The sequence below is a fragment of the Takifugu rubripes genome, chromosome 13, assembly GCF_901000725.2.
Source record: "Takifugu rubripes chromosome 13, fTakRub1.2, whole genome shotgun sequence".
NCBI lineage: Eukaryota > Metazoa > Chordata > Actinopteri > Tetraodontiformes > Tetraodontidae > Takifugu > Takifugu rubripes.
The window spans coordinates 2450141-2473293 of NC_042297.1; the positions used below are offsets into that span (position 1 = coordinate 2450141).

The following is a 23153-nucleotide window of genomic DNA, read 5'->3' on the forward strand; positions in this document are numbered from 1 at the left end:
ATACAGAAATACATTATATTAATTAAAACCAGCTGCCAGTAGAGTCGAGTTGAGTGGCTCAGTGGGGTTGGAGGTCAATAGGTCAGCATACAACTATGAAGGTGGTGATACCTGTAGATGAATACAGAGGAGGGGAGGGGGGCAGAAGAACCACACAAGAACAACATCACTGATCTACTTGGTGAGGAGGAGAGGAGATCAGGTGATCATGTTTCCGGACCCCGGCAGCCTCGGCCTATAGCAGCATAACTAAGATGTGACCTAATGATTAGACGACCCCCTAAGTATGATAATCTGTCTGTCTATGATAGTAACTGGAACTGCAGAATTAGCAACAATAAGCTTTTTCAAAGAGGAAGGTTTTAAGTCTGATCTTAAAGTAGCGATGGAGTCAGCCTCCCGTACCTGGACAGGGAGCTGGTTCCACAGCAGGGGGGCCTGGTAGCTAAATGCTCGGCCCCCCGTTCTACTCCTAGAGACTCTGGGAACCACAAGTAGACCAGCATTCTGAGAGCGGAGCGGTCTATTGGGCTGGTAAGGCGATCCAGTATGGTGATCCAGCCCCGCCCCATCTGTCAGGTGGAACGTAGACAAGATTCCACCATTAAACGTGTTCCCCCCAGGGTAAACGCACACTGTGGGCGTGCTTGCGTGCACGTCTTGTCCTTCAGCCAGCACGTTCCTCACATCTTTGGCCATGTCGCTGCAACTTAACTGGCCTCCGCACAGAAAGGCTTTTGTGTTCGGTGCGGAGAGCTGCTGTCCTTGAAGTTTGTAATTCTGAAAGACTTCTTTAATTGTCTGACTGTTCCAACCACTGTGGCAAACATAGAAGCAAACATATGTGGAATGAATTCATATAGAGAGAATAACCAGACATCGATGAATACCGTACAAACCTTTTCATCCTTTTAGACGTCATTATATGGATGGAAGCGTTCATTTCTACAGTTAGAAGTCTACTCTTTTCTAGCCATCTTTGACCACTCTGACTCCCTTTTAAGTTCCCAGTCATGTTGATGGCAGGAGAACCAATCACGCATATGCATTTTAGCTACAGAACCAGCATCTGGGAAACAGCTCTCCCTCATCTACCCTGCCTGTCTCTGTTTGTCCGCAGCACAAAGACCCCTCAGCACGCTGTATTTGCAGGCAGCATGCAGCTGCTAGCTGGCATCAAGCTGTGCACAGGCAGAGTTCTCACCAACCATCCCCATTATGAAGATAAAGACCTGCGGGAGAGGACGCAACAGGTAGGATTTATCCACGCGATACACCACAACATACAGCGGAGATAAAAGCCTTTCAGAAGAACTGCTATAGGTGAGCTGGTGCTATTCAAATGACTTTGACAGTTTCATGCAGATCCAACAATCTGCACGAAGCATTCAGCCATCAAGGAGGTGTAGATAAGATCTCCAGGACAACCTTTAGAGCAGCTCAAATCAGTTCAGCCACAAAGCAACATTTCTAGGACAAAAGAGTAGAATTAGGGTTCGCATGTGCATTAGCGTTGGGTCAATCATGGGGGGAACACGTGCACCTGATGTGACTGAAAACATGGACGTGGTGGCTGCAATATACGGCCGATACAGGCGATGATACAGCGGGTGATGGATTAGTCGGACAGGCATCAATCAGTCCTTGCTGCTAATATGACGCCTTGATTTATTATTGAAATCCCATCCAGAGGTTTTAACTCGGCGTCAGCCCGGTTTTATTGCTGTGAGGCCTCCAGAACGGTTGTGTTGCTTCACATCTCCACCTCCACCAGGGCGAGAGACCAGTAATTGTGTGCTGATGGGCAGCGACCTGCAGCGATTGTGTCAGCACATCAAAGATCAGAAGATGCAGCGAGAGCTCGGCACGGCGACGCGGTCCAATCAAAGCAGGAATGAAGCGGAACCTTGAAAGAACGGATGACGATATCCCAGTGAACGTGTGTATCTGCTCTCACCGCGTTTTCCTCGGCTTTGCATCGCCACTTGAAGAAGCTTTCCTATTATTAATGGACGGAAACTCGACAGCTTCACGTCCCTCTGGGGCTATAATGACGGCATGCGGCCGTTTATTACTGCGGAGTTGTTTGTTGTGAGTATTACATGTGATATCTGGTTCTTATACGTCGGCGAGGCGGCGGACGCCTCGACAGGGCTCCAAAACTGACGTCACAGATTAAAGGTGGCCCGATCCGCCCACATGAACTGACCGCTGAGCTGTTTTCCCTCCGCATTGCTTGCGTGTCCTCTTCCCAACGAGCAGGAACTAATCCGCGGATCATCTTTTGGTTAGTTGAGCTCGCGTTTGGCCTCCCAGCAGGACGCCGGCGAGGCCCCGTCTTGGCACGGAGCTCATTAATGACCTACGACACTGACGCGGGCCCTCGGGGCTCCGACTGGAAGCATATATGCATGTCAGACGGGAGGAAACTGGATTCAGATATTTGTAAGAACGTTAATGATGTCTCCATTCCAGTTCTGGTCTTTTATTAGAAACCCATGTACTAGTGGGCAAAGGATGGATTTTTTCTTTTATCGGGACCAGAAAAAAATCGGTTTTAAATCTGCTTTTCTCAAATGTTTGTCTGCTCTTTGCAGCAGCAGATTTGTGTGGAGGGGAAATGTCGTGGTTAATATAAAGTTGTATACTTTTACACACGCATGTATACGCTCCCCCGAATGATGTGGTCCGTTTCCGTTGGTCGTATCTGTTTGGATTTCCAGTTGATGAGGACGGTTTTCTCGGGGACAGTCGGGTCACGGAGGAGCGATGCGGTACTCGCCCTCTATAGGTTGAGTACTGACGTATTGCCTCATAATCAGAGCGTTGGGGGTGCTGGAAAGTGGCAGCCATGGAAATTAAAAAGAGAATTTATGGCTTCAGACTCAAACCTCTGGACTGGGGTGAGCTGCCCGTGTTATTGCCTGCTTGATTTTGAGCGCATGATGCCGAGGAAAAGCCCATTTCGGGGAGAATTTCCCACTGTATTAAGTGAAGATTAGCTTTTTTTTATTTATCTTTTGTCATGAAGACTCGGGATCATGAAAATTCCCCTCAGGAAAAATAAGTCTTAGTCTTTTTTATAGGTACGACTACAGACTTGGTGATATTGATGAGGTCCTAGTTCACTAGAGGGACATCAGCTTGGTCACTTTCTGGGATTTGGTGTCACCGAATCAATGCATTAGTAGGGATTATTAACATGTAATAACTAATGGAACCACTGCAGGCTTTCATACAGACACAATCCCGTTATTTCCTACTTTTCATGCTTTTATGTCCACAATCATAGAAAATAATCCATATTGTGAAAGTTAGTGCAACATCGAGGCTGACAGCAGCAGTATGAAAGCATCCTGGTTGGAACTCGCTGAGAAAATATCAATATTCTCTGCTTTTATTTGCTTAGTGAATTTTGAAACAGGATGTTTGTGGATCCTAATTATAGTAATCTGATATGTAGAGCGAGCTGAACAGGGTAAAACACCCTCCTCGCCCCGGCTGTCTCCTGTGTTTCGCACATTATGACACATCTCATTATTGATTTCAGCTGTTGGGCTTAATTGATGTTTTCACCCATTTTTGCACCCCGACTAAATGTTGTGACGAAGGTGATGTCGCACAGCTGCAGGTGATCATGCAGATGGGGGCTCAACAAAGGTGGAGCTAGTTCTTCATTCCGATCACAAAAACAGCTGCTTCCTCACCCAGAAATCACAGGAACTCCACGATGAACCAATTCTGTCATAGTGTTGAGCCAACTGTTGCTTTTCTTCTGCATTTCATTCAAAAATAAAAAAAACACACACACACACACATGTAGTGATTTTTAGAACTTTTGTCGAACATGCCAGGTCTTTTGTTAGACATTCATTGTGGAATTCCTTGTTTATTTCCCTCATGTGGGTGGACATAAAACAGCCGTCCGTGGACCAGACCAGTTTCAGTTTTCCCATTGTCTAGGTAACAGTGTGTTAATGTTGCCTCACACCCACACTTGGTGAAAATATGAAACGCGAACTCATTCATTATTCAGCACCAAGTGGATGTTTTAACATTCAGATGAAAAAAAGAAGTAAATAATCAAAGCAAGGGTGGTTCGGTCTGATAAATGTTTATCGTGTGTGTTCTGATTTGATTGAAGTCAGCAGATTTTGGTGTTTACATATGGTACCAGGGTTTTCTAGTGGTGAGCGCACACACACACACACACACACCTTTTCACATTTACATCCGTTCTGAAGCGAAACATTTGTAGGCTGGGTCTTTGAGGAAGCCGGGGAAAGTCTGGCCCTACGTGAGGTAAATCCAGCTGTTTGTGTGTGCAGGTGTATCAGGTGTATGCGCAGAGGTCTCCGGAGGAGGTCCACGCCATCCTGAGGGCCGTCGGCGCCGACTACGTGGTGCTGGAAAACAGCATCTGTTACGAACGGAGGCACCGGCGAGGCTGCAGACTGCGGGACCTGCTGGACCTCGCCAACGGACATGTGGGTGGCGTTTATTTAATGTGACTGCGTGTCGGCGCGTGCACGCCTGTCAGCCCTCAGCCTCCGCAAAGATCAATGTCCTCACTTTCCATCTGTTCGTCAGGGACTCTGGCTCTTCTTCCATCCCTCTCTCATCACGTCAGTGCTCTGACTGTTTGGATTTCCAGGGGCGAGACAGACATTTGTCCGTCCGTCTTGGTGTGTTGTTGTAAGACAAACACAGGATAGATGTGTGTGTGTGTGTGTGTGTGTGTAGGCATGGCAAACACACGCAACCTCAGACAGATAGACAGCTTTATTAAAGAAATACCCCGTGTTTTAGTGTGGGTTCTATTTAAAGAGCACCCGAGGTGTTTCCTGTCGTCTCCTGAGGCTGGATGCTGATTATTAACACTCCTTGAGGGCCACATGATAGAGGTGGAAGATGATGAGGTTCTCTTTGGGACGGGTAGGAGGACGTGAGACAGGCGGCGCATGTAAGATGGTTCCGAGAGGAAGTCAGAGAGGCCAGACTGAGATGGTCTGGACGTGTCCCGTGGAGGGAAAGAGGAGGACGCGAGGAGGCTTGAGGAAGACGTAGGAGGGGAGATGAATGCAGAGGAGAAGGTTTGATGGAGTTGGTAGGAGACGACGCCTGCGTGATGCGTTTTCTGATTGGCTGACAGGAACATCGGACCCTAATGGGAGCTGCTCTGATCCCTTAAAAAACCCTAACTTGTCTTTCTTTAATCGCTTTTGACTTGGAGAAAGAGAAAAAAGCGCTATGTAGCTTTGAGAAAGTAGCTAATGCGGCACAGCCACCCACGACAGAGAATTGTGGGAATTCCCTTTGAGTGAAGTTCCAGTCCCTCAATAATGGTAGATATAGCTAACTAAAAAGGTAAACATCTGGCTGATGTTTAAGAACGTCTCATTCCGACGAAGCATCGTGCAGCCCGATATCAGATAGCTTTGCATTTTGTCCTGCTGAGCGTGTGTCAGGCTCCAGCTGGCGTCAACACAAAGGCAAATCCAAAGCTGTCAGTCACACATAAAATATATCTCCCGTCTTTCTGCGCGATTGACACGTTCCGTTTCGGCCCGGCGTCCACGCCGTGGATGCTGACGCGTTTGCTCTCTTTCATTAGATCATGGACGGAGAAGGAGACAACGACCCGGACCTCGTCTCGGCCACCCACCCCCGGTTTTGTGAGGCCATCAAGTCGGATGCGCAGGCGTACGCCGCTCTGTTCACCAGAACATTCCAGAACAAAACCTTCCACGTGTACCGAGTGAAGAAGAAACGCAAGAAGAGTGGCAAAAGTCTGAAGTCAGAGGGCAGCGCGTCGCGGTAGTAACGGCCGAAGCGTCTGGAAGGAGTTCTCCATCTTCGCTGGGCTCCAGTCTGCGCAGCAGCCAGCTGTGATCCTGCTTATTATTTCTGAGAACGGGGTTCTGTGGTCCGGGTCGACCCGATCGGCTGCATTGTTTTGGTTAATGGAGTGTGGCAACTGTAGGGGCCCAGTTCTCCCAGAAAGAGGTGCCAGACCTCAAAGCAGCATCCTCCTAAAACATCAGCTCCAGTCCAACAAATCGTTTCCTTGGTGTCTCCGTCTCCTTTTTCCTATTAATATTTACACCCGTTGTGCTCCATTTCAAATAGATTCGGCTTCGGGTTTAACAGAGACAGTTTTCTACTTTTGCCGAAAGCAAATAAAAAAGGTCCGTCGCATGAATATAACACTTCATAAAGTACAAATTTTAATTCATCAAGTGGCACAACGCAAAGAAGCAAACTGGGAAACAAAAAGAACGTTTCCGGGAGCTTTTTTGTGTCACTAGAACTACGGGAGGCTGAAATCACGTTGACTCCCAGCTGCTTTGTTCCTTGTCACTCTCATTCATTTCATTCGACCTGTACGAGAAGCAAAGTTTAACGTGTTTAATCGTTTGAGTTTAGATTTGTGCCAGCGGCTGTTCTTTTTATAATCGGTTCTTTAATTGTGTTATTTTAGTGGCTTTAATCACACGGAACGACACAGTTCTACGGGGCTACACCCAGCTGGACATCACAGTGAAAGAGTGCTAACGTGCTAACGCAGCTATGCAGCGAGAAGACGTGCGCCGGTGCACGAATGAACAAAGCCGAAGGTCGTTAGCCTGTGTGGAAGGCGACTAATGTCGCCTACAGGAGAAAACACAGGATAAAAACGTCTTTCAGATGCATCACCAGCAAAAAAAACGAGAAGCTCCAGCGGCCTGAGAACCGGTCACGCTCAATTATAGTCCTCTTCCGAGAGGAAGTTCCTTTTCTCCCACTATTGGCCGGCTTGTTTTGCTTCGTCGGAGCGCATTAGCTGTGGAGTTTGTGAGGGGTCAGTCTGCGGCGTCTCGCCGGACGCGTCGGGCTCCGCGGAGACAGGCGCCCTCACTTACCCCAGAGAAATTACTTGTTAGTTTTAACTCCCGGCTGGGTTTAAAACATTTCCGCTGGCATTTAAATGTGTTTTTGCCGCTGCGGCGCTCCAGTCGAAGCTTGTTCCGAGTGATATTTGTGGCAGCGCTGCTGTTGTGATTCTCGGCAGCAGTTTCACCCTTTTCTCTCCCTCACACTGGCATGAATAATGCAAGCGGCGAGGGACTTGCATCTGGCTGACAAAGATGCTGATTTCTTTGCCACAATAGTGTGTAACACTTGCATATCAAAGTACAGCTTTGTGGTTCGGGAAAAAATAAAAATAAAAAAGCAGAGCCAGAGCAACCCTGTCTTATGGCAGCAAGAGGGAAGGTGAGACACAAGACTCTTACTCTTATTTGCTTTTCCTGCTTCAGAGATGAGAGGTTGAGTTGTGGAATCATGGGTGGGCCTCCCCCCCCCCCCCGTTCCCCGTGTTAGTAGTCTTGTGCTGGATGCACGCCTACATCCCAGTCAGCACACTTGATAATAAGCACCTCTGGGTGAGATCATCCTGGCAGAAAACATGTTCGTTAACTGCGACTCCTCGTAGCGTCGCATACCAATGTGATCTACGCCTCCAATTGTGCCTCCGTATTCTTTAATTTAGTAGATGCATGATTGCATTACGGCTGCATAATAAGGGAGCGCTAATGTATTTTTTTCCCCAGCAGTGTTCTTGATATCCATACAAAGTGGTGTTGAATTAGTAATAGTAATTGGTGATTGATTTGAAGGTCCAGCAGCTACTACCTGTGCTTTGGTTCTCCTCTCTTGAAGGACGACGGTTCCCCGCAGAGAGCTCATTTGGGTTCGTTCTGAAATATTTATTTTTCTGAATAAAGTCCATGAAGATCCAGCGTTAAAATAGATCTGCTCGTAATACTGCAGCGGAGAAGCTGCCTCTCTGGATCCGTGAGATTTAGCTCACACCTGACCCAGCTGTGGCTTCCACACTTGTTTTCCTTCGTGTGTGTGTTCAGCGTCGTGGTTTCTCGTCTCGTTTTTTTCCCTCAAGTCTTTGAGACGTTTTAAGGCCGAGCTGAACATTAGAAGCTTCAGAAGGTCCCGAGTTGCTGCTTTGGCTGCGATTGTGGCGGGTTTTTCTGACGCTCGTCACCAGGTCAGATTAGATCTGCTGGATTCAGAAGCACGTGCGAGCAAAGGTCCACCGTCCCCGCGTGTTAATCGACGTGTTCCTGCAGCCACAGCGAGGAGACGGAGATCTGAAGACAAGGAAGAAACGCGGAAGCAGAAGCCAGCGTGAGATTCCTCTGAGCTTTGTTGATATCTGGAGTAATGAACTAAAAAAAAGTGCCAATTATTTTCACAATTGCATCTACAATAAAGGACACAAGGTCAGATTTCCAGCTGCGTTTGTCTTTTTAAAGGTGAACAAACTTTAAGGTGATTTGTGGGTTTTGGATTAACTGATGAACTCATGACCGAAAGTTCTTTTTCATCAGGTCCTTTGGATGCTCAGATTTTCTCTGTTTGTTCTATTGATCCAAATTATTCTTGATTCCTTAATTAAAGTGTTCAGGGTTAATCTGTTTGCCAGAATAAAAGCAACGGCATTGCTGTTTGTTCACAGTGTTGGTGACATTGTTCCACAGACATTAGTAGCACAGTTAAGGTTCCAGCTCAGACCAGCATTAAAATTCATGTGATGTTTCAAGTTCTCTGGTTTTGATTCACACAAAAAAGTTTTTTATGATTTGATTTTTTCAGTTATCCACATTCTCCGGTACAACAAAATGAATTTATTGAAGAGCAAAACAGCAAATACCGAGTGCAGAAACACAAAATGAGTCAGAAATACCATCAGAATTATTAAAAAGTAACTCAATCACACTCAAATCCTCTCACAAAGAAACATTTACAAAGAAGGTAACAATAGAAACTGGGCCCAGAACATTTACCATCCAGTGGCACAAATGAACAGGAAGTGAGTGGTTGCCACTTCCTGCTGGAGACAGCAGTGAGGCGTCCAACTTTCCTCACCTCTTTTCTGAATTGTAACAATAAGATAAGAATCCATCCCTTAAAAACACCCACTCTGGTCTAAAATAACCAATAATACCCCTTCAGTTGTTCCACCCTCACAAGGATTTTTCAAAAGCCGCTTTGTTTCCTCTGCATTTAAACGTCTTGTTCTTAGAAAGCTATAATCTCTGCGCAGATGTTCTCATCGTCTTTTTTCCCCTGGAAATCCTGATGATCCTTTGGTTTCTTTCTGCGAGCATGACTGAGTTTTCAGCTCTTATTAGGATTAGTGGCTTGATATGTTCTCCCACTCTTGAACCACTTTGTGCTGACACAAACCAGCAGAACGTGCATCCATCCAGGCGTTGTTTAGAGGAGGTTCTCCGGCCTGTAAGCTTGGAACGTGGAGATCCGGCTGTGACTATTGACGCCGGTACGGCAACACGAGCCTCGGTTCTCACCAGCAAGAGGGCAACGGAGCATGTTTACTTGATTATCTGGAGATTTTTGCTAATTATTGTGCCTCTATGATGGATCAATAGTCCATAAAAGTGGGCAGTTTCCCATTTTCCTACAGCTTTTTTTAAATAATGCTGACAGTTCTTAAATATTATGCGAGCAGGAGGTCTTCTGGGGTGAAAACCAACATTGATTCACTCCACAATCAGGACGGAGAGGAACCTGGTGCAGGTCAGACTGGCGTGTCGTCTCTCAAAAGTGGATCTTCTTAAGATTTATTGAGTTCTTTATTGAGGTTGGACAGAAGCTGCCCCTAATGGCACCCAAATTTTGAGGAGAAGGATGCTGAAGAGCTGCTGATTTCCTCCCATTCAAACTTGGGGTTTTGTGTGTGTGTGTGTGTCTTTTTCCTCACATTTATTCTCACGTTGTTCCCAAAGCTCATGCAGGATCTCCACAGGACTGGAAGACTGGAAACATCCGGCTTCTCCCCCGATACTTCACTACATCCACATAACCAGCATGAAAACATCTCAGCGTGTCCAGAAATACCCGATCATTTCTGTACTTCTGGAAGGTTGGGAGTCGACTTGATGAATTATGTCCCAAGAAATGATTCATCTTTCATTTATGAGTGAGGCCTCTTTCAGTGGGTTTTTAGGAAAGCGGAGGAAGCTGGATCCAGCCGGGTTCGCTCTTCCCCGCTGAGCTGCTGAACTCAGCAGTGTGAGAACCTGCAGAACCTCCCGATGCCCAATAATCAGCCCCAGACCAGCTCCTTCACATGCTTGTCTGCTCTTTCATCACACACTCAATGGGGTTTGTGCACGTGTGTGTGTGTGTGTGTGTGTGTGAGAGAGAGACACTTCTGTACCTGGTGTTCGCAGCCTTACACATTAACATCGTGCATTTACCCCCTCCACACTAACACACACACACATATATATATACACACACACACATATGTATGTATATACATATAAACACACATATATATGTATATATATATATATCCATCCATCCAGTGTTCCCTCCAATCTCAGTACAACAAATCAATGCAAGTCAAGCGCCCCCTGGTGGTAGGATGCAGACAGGCAATAAAACCCACCTCTTGTATTTAAATTATTTCAACCAGAGGACTTTGATTTATTTGTTAACATCATTTATGAACATTTCATTGACTCAAGAATAAAAATACAAAAGAACACCCAAAAACTAAAACGCATTCCTGTGTGAAACATTGTTGCTCTGTAAGCAGAAAAGATCTGGGATCATCTTCAGAAGGATTTCGTCGATTTATTTTTTTTGTATTATATCAAAGTTCCCAACAAACCTACATCCAGGGTTCATAATTTACTCGTGCTTTTCTATCAGGCCGTTTTCCCCACAATCACAATAATCACTGTCTCATACGGCAGGTAGCAGTAATTTAGAGAAGGGCAACAGATCAATCTGCACAGCTGCTCAGAAACACTGACATAAAACTGCATCCTCTTCCTCCTCCTGACGTTTGGTTTGGACTCAATAGTCGCCTCTACAGTGGCCTGATGTTGGTTTGTATTCCTCGAGCAGGCAAACCAGCAGAACCATCCGGCATTCCTGAAGCAGAGCAGAGCGAATCCTTCCTTCCCTCCATCTGTCCGACCAGTCTGCTCCTGTTTCTTCATTACAAAGCTGCTTGAGTTTTGCTGCGCGTTCCCCCCCGGGTGGGGAGGGATGAGCGGCAGAGGAGTGCAAACGAGAAGAGAAAAGCACACATCAGACGAGGGGTGTGGCGGTAAGTAGAAAGCTCGATGTCGTACAACCCACGAAGTTTTGGAAGCTGAAACACCCAACCGATACAGAATTACTCAACGTTACCAGGAAAGAACGACAAAAAAAAACGTCACCCTGCAACCCTGTGATGGTCGAAGCACTTTTTTTTTTTTTAAAACCTCAAAAAAAACATCGACAGAAGCTGTTTACAGCCAGGCAGCAAGAACACAATGTGTCCACTACACAGTGAAAAAGCAGACTGTGTCATTGGGCCGCCCACTATGATCTCACCATTCTTCACAGTCTTTTATGGCACAGTGTGGGAGTCCTTTATTTATTTACAAAAATGCATTCAGCTGCAAAGAGCTTTAAAAATACATCTTATGTGGCGCTGACTGGCTCAGGTATATAAAAAAAAAGAAAGAAACGTTAGGCCTTCGATTGACACTATCCAGAGCTGCAGCAGTGAGCGTCAGAGCACATTCGGGATTACACTTTTGTGAGGATAAAGCTGAGCATCATGATAAGAAGCAGAGCGAGATTATCTGAGCCCAGAAGGTTTGAATAGGTCAGAGACTTCCGAGAGCTGGCCTTTGTTTTTTTCCATCGGCCTGGTCGGCCAATTAACTCCCTCCGATGAACTGTCGTACAGCACGGTGAGCTTTGTCTGTCTCAGCCGGGTTGATTGTTACAGTTACAGCCTCTTTACTGGGCTACCAAAGGAGTGTGTGTGTGTGTGTGTCTGTGTGTGTGTGTGTGTGTGCGTGCGCAGGGGTGCGTGTGTGTGGGCTTAGAAATCGCTAGTCTCGGCCTGTTCATACAAAGCCCTCAGCTTCTCAAAACGTGGCCCCCAGTCCCCGAGTGTCTCCTCCCTTGTGGTTTCTCCCCCGTCTCCGCTGCTTCCCCCGTCCAGTCCAGCTGAGCTGAAGGAGCTGAGGGAGCCGGCAGACGAGCCCCCTCCCTCGGTGGAGAAAACCTGCAGGGAGTCGAAGGGCCCAGTGTCCGGATGCTGGTCTGCATCCCGTATGATCTCACACAGGTAGCGGGCCAAGTCCTGGCTGGAGAAGGAAATGGAGCGGCGGGACAGCTGGGGGGGGGGTCGTGCTTGGCCCTGCGCAGGAAGTCTGGATGGGGGGACGTCCCTGCGGAGGCTTGTGGTGGTGGTGGCAGTGGAGGAGGTGGAGGCTACAGAGGGAGGCAGAGTGGTGGAGCTGGTTGTACGGCTGAGGGCTTCCAGAGGGTGGATGGACGGTGGGGGAGGGGGGGGCGTCTGGTGTAGAAGGTGGTGGTGAGGCGGAGGGTGGTGCAGGGCTCTGGATCGACAGTACTGCACTGACTGCGCCGGGCTGGGCTGGAGAGACTTCTGCAACTCTGCCATGTCGTAGGCATTCTAGAAACAGACCATAAACACGGAGACAGAGGAAAACCTGAGTTTCAGCGGGAATGATGAAGCAAAAGAGACGGACGTGATCGTGGGGAAGAGAGAAGGGGCCAATGAGCAGGAACCAATCAAGCTTTCCCATAACAGACCAGGGAAATGCTCTGTGTGTGTGTGTGAGTGTGTGTGTGAGAGAGAGAGACGGATCACAAGGATGAAACTGTGAGAATCTTTGACTGTTCTACCAGGGTAATTCACCTTAGCAGGAAGCTGATTCTAAAAAGGAACCCGTGGCAGCGTGTTTTGAACTGGAGGGACTGTGGGAGGAGGATGAGGAGGGAGAAAAGATACTGATGATGAAGGAGCTGTGGGTTGCTCTGGAAAACTGATTATGTGATGAGTGAAAGGTGCTGTCTTTTTTGCCAAGAGAGCTTAAAAACTAATCTGTGTGTGTGTGTGTGCACATGTGTGTGTGTGTGTGTGTGTGTACGGTAATGTAGCAACATTTGATCAAAACTGTCATGTTATGCAAACTCTGAACTGTTCAGTGTGTGTGTGGGTGACTGTTGGCTGTTGGAGAGGTGATCTTTTTTTCTTGCGTTGGCCTAATTAAAATACTCACACACACACTCACACACCTGCACACACTTCATAGAGGTTGTTTTGGTTTTTGTGTTTTGGAGATAAGAGTTATTCAGCATTGCTTTGGATTTCATCTCATAATTAATCAAGGATTCAACATTAAACCAGGAAAGTTGAAAAATAATTTGAATGCAGATTTTACAACTATGTTTATTATGGATGGATGGATGAATGATGGATGGATGGATGGATGGATGGATGATGGGTGGATGGATGGATGGATGGATGGATGGATGGATGGATGATGGATGGATGGATGATGGGTGGAATCCAAAAGCTGCAGCACACTCTATGCTAACACAGCTAACCGTTGCTAAGTGGGTCAGCACAGCCCACAGGACAAAGGCTGAAGCCCCTTGAGCTCCCAAACTTGAAGCTCGGCGGTTTCATTAAGCAGATTACGTCAAGAGTTTGGTCTTCGACAGTCAGCGGAGGGCTAGTTCTTTACAATCACATCTTAATCTGATCACCATTTTATCAAATCATTAGCACAGCCGGACGACCTTTGCTTCTCTAATGTAATGAAATGCACAGGTGGAACAGAACCAGCTCCAACACCGATGTTCTCCCATGTCTCCCATGTCTTCAGAGACTAAAGACTTTCCTTCAAGGGCACAATAGTTCACGTTATTGTCCATCTGGCTCCACATTTGCTCGACACTCTTCATCTCCTCACATATATATTTGTGTGCACGTGTGTGTCGCTCACCTGGTCCTCCTCACCGCCTCCTTCTTCGTCGTAGTTGAGGACGTTCTCTCGGATGTCTTCCCAGCCGTCGTGGTGGGCGGAGACATGGTACACGCCTTCCTTCATCCCTTTGTAGCTCCTCCAGCGAGTGTAGAGGAAAATGCCCAGCAACAGCACTGGAGTAAAGAAATGGAGCAGTAAAAGTTTTGTCCTTGTGATACACCTGGAGTCCAGTGTGTGGAGACAATGTGTCATGGAGACTCTTTGTTTACCAGGCAATAATAATTCCCCAATGAAACAAAACAATGATGGGGCTTCGTGGTCATGGTGGTGCCTTCAGGTTGCCTTGAGCTGTTCAGCCTGATCCTCAGAGAGAAAGTGAGTATCACCTCAGCAAGTCACACACCGTTCTGACATTATTAACAGCTTCCCAGCATCACCACTGAGGTTCCCCAACGGCTCCTGAGCACTAGGAACATGCTGCACCCTTTGTGGCCCATGGACTCGGCCCGCCTGAGTTTGGGCTGTCCTCCACTCTTAAATCTCCTCATACTTTTGTTCTCGCTCTTGCTTTTGTTCTTGCTCCATTTATCAAATCGTATTTTAAAGTCAGGAGCAAACCTATCCAATAAGGACACCAAAGGAAAGCACTGAGAGGTCCCTGTGAATTGATAACCGCCCATTAAACAGTTCACCCTCTGACAATTCTGCAAGAGTGAAGCCACTCAGCCAGAAACCATCTACAGTGTACGGCAGGAAAAATCAATATTCATTTACTGTCAGCTTGTTTTTCTCACTGCAGTCCAGCATCTGGGAGATTGATAAGGTGATACTGTGTCTCTGGTTCATCTTTTAGAGTGGTATTATAGGTTTTAAGTGGCAGCGAGCACAGAATAAAACATTTATTTGTTTTGTTCGGAGACAGACGCTTGCTTTCTGCACCGTGGCTCCAATGTTGGACCGGCGGTGAAGAGGCAACAGCAAGGTCACAGGTGAGCGCTCTGCTCTGACTGCAATCATTTTCAGCAACTGCAGGGGTTCCCCGAGCCTTTCAAAGCTGCCGGGAGCTTCTCCCAGCCAAAGGATCATATGAGGACCAATAAATACAGCTGAAACTCAGACATCAGCTCTTCCAGAGAGACATTAGTGAGATGATATCCATGTATCCTTGTTTTTGAGCGCAGAGAAGCTAGGAAGAGGTCAGGAGATCCAGCAGGAGATCCAGTCCAGCAGACCAGAGTCAGGTCAACACTCAGTATCAAAGGTGAGGGACTGGACCCGAGGGACAACGCTGGACCCAGAGAAGTGATGGAATAAATTTTCATTGTTATGCTGATGACACTCAGCTATATTTGCCCATGAAACCAAAGGAGACAGAGAAGTTAGTGGAACTTCAGACCTGTCTTGAAGACATAAAATCCTGGATGTCTTCAGATGTCCTTCTCCTTAACTCAGGAAAAACTGAGGTCATGGTGTTTGGTCCTGAACCTCTCAAGGATAGATTAGATCACATGATCACTCTAGATCAGGCATGTCCAAACCCAGTCCACGAGGGCCACAATCCAGCCGGGTTTTCTATCCCACTGAATGCATTTTCAGGCTGTTGGACAGAAAACCCGGCTGGATGTGGCCCTCGAGAACTGGGTTTGGACATGCCTGCTCTAGATGGTATCTCATTAACATCTAGTCTCTCTGTGAGGAATCGAGGAGTAACTTTTGACCAAAATCTCTCCTTCAACTCACACGTGAAAACAGTCTCTAGAAGTGCCTTTTTTCACCTGAGGAACATCACAAAGATCAGGAAGCTACTGACGCGGCATGATGCTGAAAAGTTAGTCCATGCATTTGTTACTTCCGGGCTGGACTATTGTAATTCTTTATTATCAGGGTGTCCAAACTCCTCTTTAAGAAGCCTCCAGCTGATCCAAAATGCTGCATTTTTGACAAAAGAGATCACATGACTCCTGTAATGGCGTCGCTTCATTGGCTGCCCGTTAAATTTAGAATAATTTTTAAAACCCTTCTTTTGACCTACAAGGTCCTCAGAGGCCTAGCTCCATCCTACCTGGAGGAGCTAGTGACACCTTACCAGCCCAATAGACCGCTCCGCTCTCAAACCTTCCTCTTTGAAAAAGCTTATTGTTACTAATTCTGTAGTTCCAGTTACTATCATAGACAGGCAAATTATCATACTCAGGGGATCGTCTAATCATTAGGTCACATCTTAGCTATGCTGCTATCGGTCGAGGCTGCCGGGGTCCGGAAACATGATCACCTGACAGGCCTCTGTCACCCCACTGGGTCATGATTCCTCTCCTCTCCTCTCCTCTCCTCTCCTCTCCTCTCCTCTCCTCTCCTCTCCTCTCCTCTCCTCTCCTCTCCTCTCCTCTCCTACCTATTCTCTCCTCTACCTGTCCTCCCCTTTCTCCTCTCTCTCTACCCAGCCCCCCCCATCAGCAGGAGGGTCCCCCTACAGGAGCCTGGTCCTGCTCAAGGTTTCTTCCTGTTAAAGGGGAGTTTTTCCTGCCACTGTTGCTTGTCTGGGGTCAGGCCCTGGGATTCTGGAAAGTGCCTAGAAACAATTTTGATTGTAACAGACGCTATATAAATAAAGATTGATTGATTGATTGATCCTCGTGGTTCTGGAGTCAACTGGTTCTTCTTCTACCTTGTTGTGAGGGCATGTTTGTAGGTTGGGGCCGTGATTAACACGTTACGATGCCACTGACAGACTCCGATTGTCCTCATCAGATCCTCATATAGTGCTTCTTCATGGAAAAGGTGCCAGCTTTTGTCACCCTACCTGTTTCAGGCTAAATCCTGAATGTAAATATAATGTACGTGTGCTGAATACCGTTATTTTGAACAAACAAACAAAGGTTATGCTTTAGTGAAAATAGTCCAACCCTAAATACACTGTAAATGTATTCCCCATTACAGAAAATAGAGCGAGAAGTCAAGGAAGGAGCACAAATACTTCAGTCAGATTAGAGCTGGAGGAGGAGGGAGGCAGATCTGTGCATCAGTGGTGTTTGCAGGAGGTGGAGAAACAGAAATACAACCTGGGAGATGGAAGATGTTCTGAGCTGTGTGAGTCCTTTATGATGGTGTGTGTGTGTGTGTGCGTGTGCGTGTGTGTGTGTTCAATGGGAATGTGAACCAGGAGCTGCGGGTCAGAATGTACGAGACAAATCTGCTGCCTTCGAAGGCAAACTGGAGGCTGAAGAGAGAAAATGAGAATGTAACTGGTATTTCACAATGTGTGTGTGTGTGTGTGTCATTTGTCTGTTTGTTTACTCTCTCTCTATCTCGCTGTTATTTTGACTATCACTCCTCATCGATGTCCCGTAAGCTTGTGGACCCCGCAGCTGAACCTGCTCTCTGCTCTCCCGTCCTCGTTCCACACAACCGTTTAAAATGAAGGAGGCACTTCCGAAAATAAAGAAGTGCTGGAAGAGAACAAATAACGGTCCAACTAGTCGGCGCTGTAGGCTGCTCCAGGGGAATGTGCCAGAGTCTTGGCTGCACAGTCAGCATCGGATCTGCTGGAATCTGATGACCAGAGAGATCCATCAGAGTCTGCACTCCTCCAGTGGTTAACACTGAGTGTGTGTAATGGGATTTCTAGTCAGGCAATCAATATGAGAGCTGCCCTGCAATGAAACCACAGTCTATGAGCACATCAACACAAATCGATAATAAAGAATTGATTTTAGCCTCATCAAACTGTAATAGTGTTTACTGCAGCCATCTGTGTCTACATGCTCAATTGATCACTGCTCCTCCTCCGACTCCTCTCTTCTTTCTACATTCGCTCGCCTCTTTTTCCAGGTCAGTGCTGCCAGGCCGTTAGCATCCTCCTCCGAACAAGAGGGGAAATGAAAGATTTCGCATGGTGAAGTGCAGCAGGTCTACGAAATTACTGAGTGCAACAATAAATAAAGTGAGAATTTTTAGCAGCATCCGGCCTGTTTCTTCACAGGGAATTTAAGGAAGAGTTTTGCATTCATTTGGGAAAGAACAACAACTGGCACGGGTCTGGAAAGATATTCTACCTATTCCGTCCTCTACCCGTCCTCCCCCTTCTCTTCTCTCTCTACCCAGCCATCAGCAGGAGGGTCCCCCTACATGAGCCTGGTCCTGCTCAAGGTTTCTTCCTGTTAAAGGGGAGTTTTTCCTGCCACTGTTGCTCGTCTGGGGTCAGGCCCTGGGATTCTGGAAAGCGCCTAGAAACAATTTTGATCGTAACAGACGCTATATAACTAAAGATTGATTGATTGATTGATTGATATATAAAATTAAAAGCAAATATAAGTCAAGAGAGCATCATCCAGAGTTCTATTAACATGGTGCTGAATCTAGATCATCCCAGCTGCATGTGTGTGTGTATGTGTGTGTGAGAGAGGGAACATAGAACCTCCCGATCTGATTGTGTTCAGGTTTGACTGGCTCATAAAGCCGCCCATCTGAACACAAGTGTGGTGAATAAAGCTACTCTCGGCTGGAGACATTTAGGTCACGTGTGGAAACGGAGAATCCGATGCTGCCGATGCGGCTTTGAATCCATCCACAGCTTCGATCTGTCAAATCACAGCCGTTTTAGGGTCTTCAGGCAAAGATCGACTCCTCGTTTCAGTCAAATTGCAGTGAGCCATTTTTAAGCCTGTGGAATTTTGAAGTCTTTGTGTAGATGCAATTTAGGTTTTCTATAAAAAAGTAGGAAGTAAAGCAATCCTAGTCATCAAGAGCCTCACCGGAACCACAAATGCTATGCTTTCTTTTTCGCCGAGGACCTTCTTTTCCTTGAAAATGTCGCTCACAGAACCAGGTTCTAAGAAAGCCCAACACAAATGTCACCTCTTTAAAACTCACATCATCTTTTTCTCAGAATTACAGCTATTATTATGTCCTAGAATTATTGTGAATGCTAATGTTTCAGGGATCAACCATTTTGTGACAATGGCTTTTCAGGCTGCGCTGTGCCTCATAAATGATTCCCTTTCAAGTTTTATTAGATGATCATCAGGGCGGAATGAATTTACACCGACAGCTGAATCAGATATTAAAGTCAATCCTCAGGCAGAAAAGAGAGAAGAAAAAAAACCCTTGTTATCACAGATTTATTTACGAATTTGGCCTACAAAACATCCCAGAGCTGTTGCTGTCATCAAAAATGTCACTGGGGAGGATGGGGGGGTCGTTAAGATTTGTGGTTTTCTTTTGTTAGTTAGTTCTTTTATTGAACAGAATTACTGGTGAAATGTGGTGAGGAGTGTCTCAAAAGGCTTCCTTTGCAATGGAAGGCTGTGGGGGATGTGTTTGCTGCAATACCCCGAGTGGCCACCGGGGAAATAAAACAGCACGAAACTCAGGATATTTCAGAAATATAAGATAATTCAGAAAAAAAAAAGCGGAACAATAAAGAAACAAACGAAGTGGAGACGTCCACGAGGAGTCAGTGATCACCAACAGCACCAAGAAAACATAAGATCATCTGGTTCTCGTAAGATCTGATATCCCAATGAATAAATCAGCATGTCTCAGCCATTTAGTCGGGTCAGCGCAGCTACTTTTAGTTTGTTTTTTTACTAATATTGTACGGTGGGGAAAAAAAATCAATACAACACAAGAAACTTATTAAAGTGAAACTGCAAATCTGGCCAAGTTAGCACCATTAGCTCAACACTAATATGGGTGTAGCTCTAGAGACACTGATCAATTTAAAACAGAATAATGGAAATTAAGCAATCAATAAATGTTGACAAACCCAGTAAAGGGATCAGTGATGTTTCACAAGAGGAGCTAATCTCTCCAGCCCTGCACCTTGGTGCTTGCTTACCTTAAAGGACTTGGACTAAAGCAGCTGCTCACTGATCTGACTGTTGCTCAACACCGTCTCTTTATTTTCCAAAATCACAATATAAGAATGTTTAATAATCCACTGATGTCAGTGTTTTTAAATGTCCGTCGACGATCACAAACTCAAGAACGTTTTGACTTCACTCGAGTCGTTTTCCAGGAATAGTGAACGAGAATAGACTTTCAAACGCCTTGTAAACAACCTCCTGCAACAACAACCCCCCCCCGAAAATTTTTTATCTTCTTCAATCAGCTTTTCTGCTTCTCTCAATTTGTATCAAATGCCGTGTTTGCGCGTCACAGTCAACAGATATTAACTGTCTACATTTTCCGCACAATAATAGAAACCCAGTTGAAAGGAGTGAAACAGAACTTGGAAAGTGATTATTCTATTATACTGGAGAAAATAGGAAATATTTAAGATAATTGATGAAGCATGAATGATCATGCAGCACGGCCATCAGTGTCGACATTTAAGTCTCATTATGTCTAAAACTAAAGGGCTCAAGTCACCAATCGGCACTAATCATCCTTCATTTCTGTGGCCACCTCTAAAAACAGGCGTTTAAGAAAAGACAGCATTTTTTTAGCGAAGTTGTATTTACCGCTGGCTACAGACCAGCTAACCCGACGTAACCATGCAGTGAACACAGCTAGAAGAGAGCAGCTACATTCACAGCAGACTACAGGAAAACAGCCCTCAGACTGCCTCATTCCAATGGAAACTATGGATTTCTGCCTACAGACAGAACAGGGATTTCAGAATCGAACTGTAAATATTTCATCTTTTTTCAGGGATCGTGTTCACGGGACCGTAAAAAAAATTGAAGTTAAATTGAAAATTCTCCTCTTTTGTTACTTTACAGTGCATCATTTACCAAAGTTGCTGATTTGCCACTGAAAAAAAAAATGTTCCTATGCCAACGCAAGTTTCTCTGAATATTGAGCCTAATTAGTTGAATGTCAGGGTTATTTAAGGCAACAGGAGCAGTTGGCTGGTAAAGGTGGGGGAAATGTGATTAAATGCAACATTCTATAGTGTGTGTTTTAATCACGGCTCTAAAAACAGAAATCCTGACCCAGCGGTTGGGCAGCAGCAAGCAAAGGAAAGCCTGAACGCAACAAGGTGCCACATTAGTTGGACTCGAAGTGGCTGAAGAGCAGCTTTGGAGCAGGATGAGTTGAGAGAAGTTTAACGTCAGACCTTTACCATTTAGTCTGAAGGTCTAACACGACATTCAGCTCCAATCTGCATTCAAACGAATCGAGAGTCTCTGCTGTAAAGCCGATGAATCGGCACAACAGAAGAAAATAGGAATGGGTGAGGAGGGAGGACACGCTGTGAGAATACAGAGCTGAAGATGTCAGCCTGGGACCGGAGCAAATGAGGTTAAGACAAAAATACAGAGAGAGGGAGAAAAGTCAGCAGAATCACTTTTACCAACAGTAAATTCCCTAACAGAAAAACACAGAAGCCAAAAGTAGAGAATAAATCAAATCTTGTGGTTGTGCAGTGAGTTTTTTATTCGGGCTGGATGATAAATTCAGAGGTCTGAGTTATTAATCATTGATGCTGTTGAAAGATAGCTGCTTGGGCTTTTTTCCCCCCAGCTTTGACTCAACTGCAGAGAAGAACTAACGCGGGGTCGGTTCTGCCGGTTTCAGCAAGGCCCGGGTCCAAACCCCAGTTGACCTGCTGCTCACCGCTCCCCCAGGATGCCTTTAATGCAGAGGGCATGTTTACGAGGGCGTGTGAGGACTGACGTGGGAGCTCATTAATTAACTGTTCATATTTATAGCAGCGCGACAGAAACGCCTTCACAACCATGACTCTGGAACCCACCGGTACCGGTGGCTCCTGCATACTTCATGTTGAAGTGAAGGACCCAAACCGGTAAATAAAGTGGATCAATATTCACTTGGACAGCCGCGAGTGGTGTGGCTGGATTAATGCAGACTCCTGATGGGAAGTCAGAAATGTGCTTTATAACCAGCAGGTTGAGCCAGCTGTGGCCAGATGTGGAGTGTTGTCGTGTGAATGACGCCAGCCGGCGTGTGACGTCGATTCGCCAACGCCTCCCGTGTCCAATGGACAAGACGGGCAGACCAGCAATCAGCGATGGTCATTAGCTGACGCTACACGTGTAATATACAACAACCTTTGTTACATAGTGTATAACCTTATTACACTATTCTACGTGATCGCTGACGTCTGTTTGGACTGTCCTCATATTCATGTCAGGTGGGAGTGTGTGGACTGTTTGGGTTTCCCGATCTGTGCATGTAAACAGGTGTGGAGGAAAAACTCAAAACAAGGAAAAACTCCCCTTTAACAGGAGGAAACCTGGAGCAGGACCAGGCTCATGTAGGGGGACCCTCCTGCTGATGGGGGGGGGGGGGGGGGGGGTAGAGAGAGAGGAGAGGAGAGGAGAGGAGAGGAGAGGAGAGGAGAGGAGAGGAGGGGAGGGGAGGGGAGGGGAGGGAGGGAGAGGAGAGGGAGAGGAGGAGGAGGGGAGGGGAGAGGAGAGGAGAGGAGAGGAGAGGAGAGGAGAGGAGAGGAGAGGAGAGGAGAGGGGAGAGGGAGGAGAGGAGAGGAGAGGAGAGGGGAGAGGAGAGGAGAGGAGAGGAGAGGAGAGGAGAGGAGAGGAGAGGAGAGAGGAGACAGGAGGAGAGGAGAGGAGAGGAGAGGAGAGGAGAGGAGAGGAGAGGAGAGGAGAGGAGAGGGGAGGGAGAGGGAGGAGAGGAGAGGGGAGAGGAGAGAGGAGAGGAGACAGGAGAGGAGAGGAGAGGAGAGGAGAGGAGAGGAGAGGAGACAGGAGAGGAGAGGAGAGGAGAGGAGAGGAGAGGAGAGGAGAGGAGAGGAGAGGAGAGGAGAGAGCAAACCAGTGAGCTGCCCATTGGTGCATCGTCCACAAGGAGCTTCATTTAATCCCCAAGATGGCTGCAGCCGAGAGCTCCTCGCTTTCCCCGGTCTCCAACGACCCTCAGATGTGCACTGTCGAGCTGCCATTTTTGTTATATCAGATGTTGGTTGTTTCTTTTCAGCTACTGTTCTCTTGCTTTAGCTCACTTTTGATTGGCTTTGTTGTTGCTGTGCCTTCTCCGTGTGGCGTCCAGAGCCCGTTAGACCTCTGAAGTCCAGATGGACCATGTCTGGCTGAGAAATATTTCTGCTCTGCCCGTCTCTGCGCTGTAATCAATCTCAATACTCACCGCCATCAACTTCTATTGAAATATTGTAAGTGATTACAGACAGATGCGATGATTAAACTGTAATATCCACGGTTTATGGGCTCTGACATCAGTGTCGCCACGAAATTAACAAGCACTTAAGTCACCTCGGTCAATCTCCACACAGCTCAAAACCTGGTTATGAGGTGGAATCTAAGAAGAAACCTTTTCTTCAGCTCTTCACAAAGACAGCTGCGTCCCCGCTCTTCCTCCTGCTCTTCAAACATAGGAGGT

At 46.6% G+C, this 23153-nt stretch overlaps 2 protein-coding genes across 3 annotated transcripts in view; one reads left to right on the forward strand and one right to left on the reverse strand.

Moving 5' to 3' along the window:
- The window catches only part of dpy19l3 (dpy-19 like C-mannosyltransferase 3), a 34159-nt gene extending 25564 nt beyond the window's left edge, over positions 1-8595 (forward strand). For both annotated transcript variants that reach the window (XM_029846262.1, XM_029846261.1), the window contains 3 exons: positions 1121-1253; positions 4329-4487; positions 5615-8595. In XM_029846262.1, coding sequence (XP_029702122.1) covers positions 1121-1253; positions 4329-4487; positions 5615-5821 — 499 coding nt within the window. In that variant the 3' untranslated portion in view covers positions 5822-8595. The remainder of the gene's footprint in view (positions 1-1120; positions 1254-4328; positions 4488-5614) is intronic.
- A 1831-nt stretch (positions 8596-10426) lies between these two features.
- The window catches only part of LOC105417221 (neural-cadherin-like), a 166302-nt gene continuing 153575 nt past the window's right edge, over positions 10427-23153 (reverse strand). The window contains exons 36-37 of the mRNA XM_029846556.1: positions 13851-14005; positions 10427-12511 (exon numbers count right to left, since the gene is read on the reverse strand). Of these exons, the coding sequence (XP_029702416.1) occupies positions 11912-12511; positions 13851-14005 (755 nt within the window). The 3' untranslated portion in view covers positions 10427-11911. The remainder of the gene's footprint in view (positions 12512-13850; positions 14006-23153) is intronic.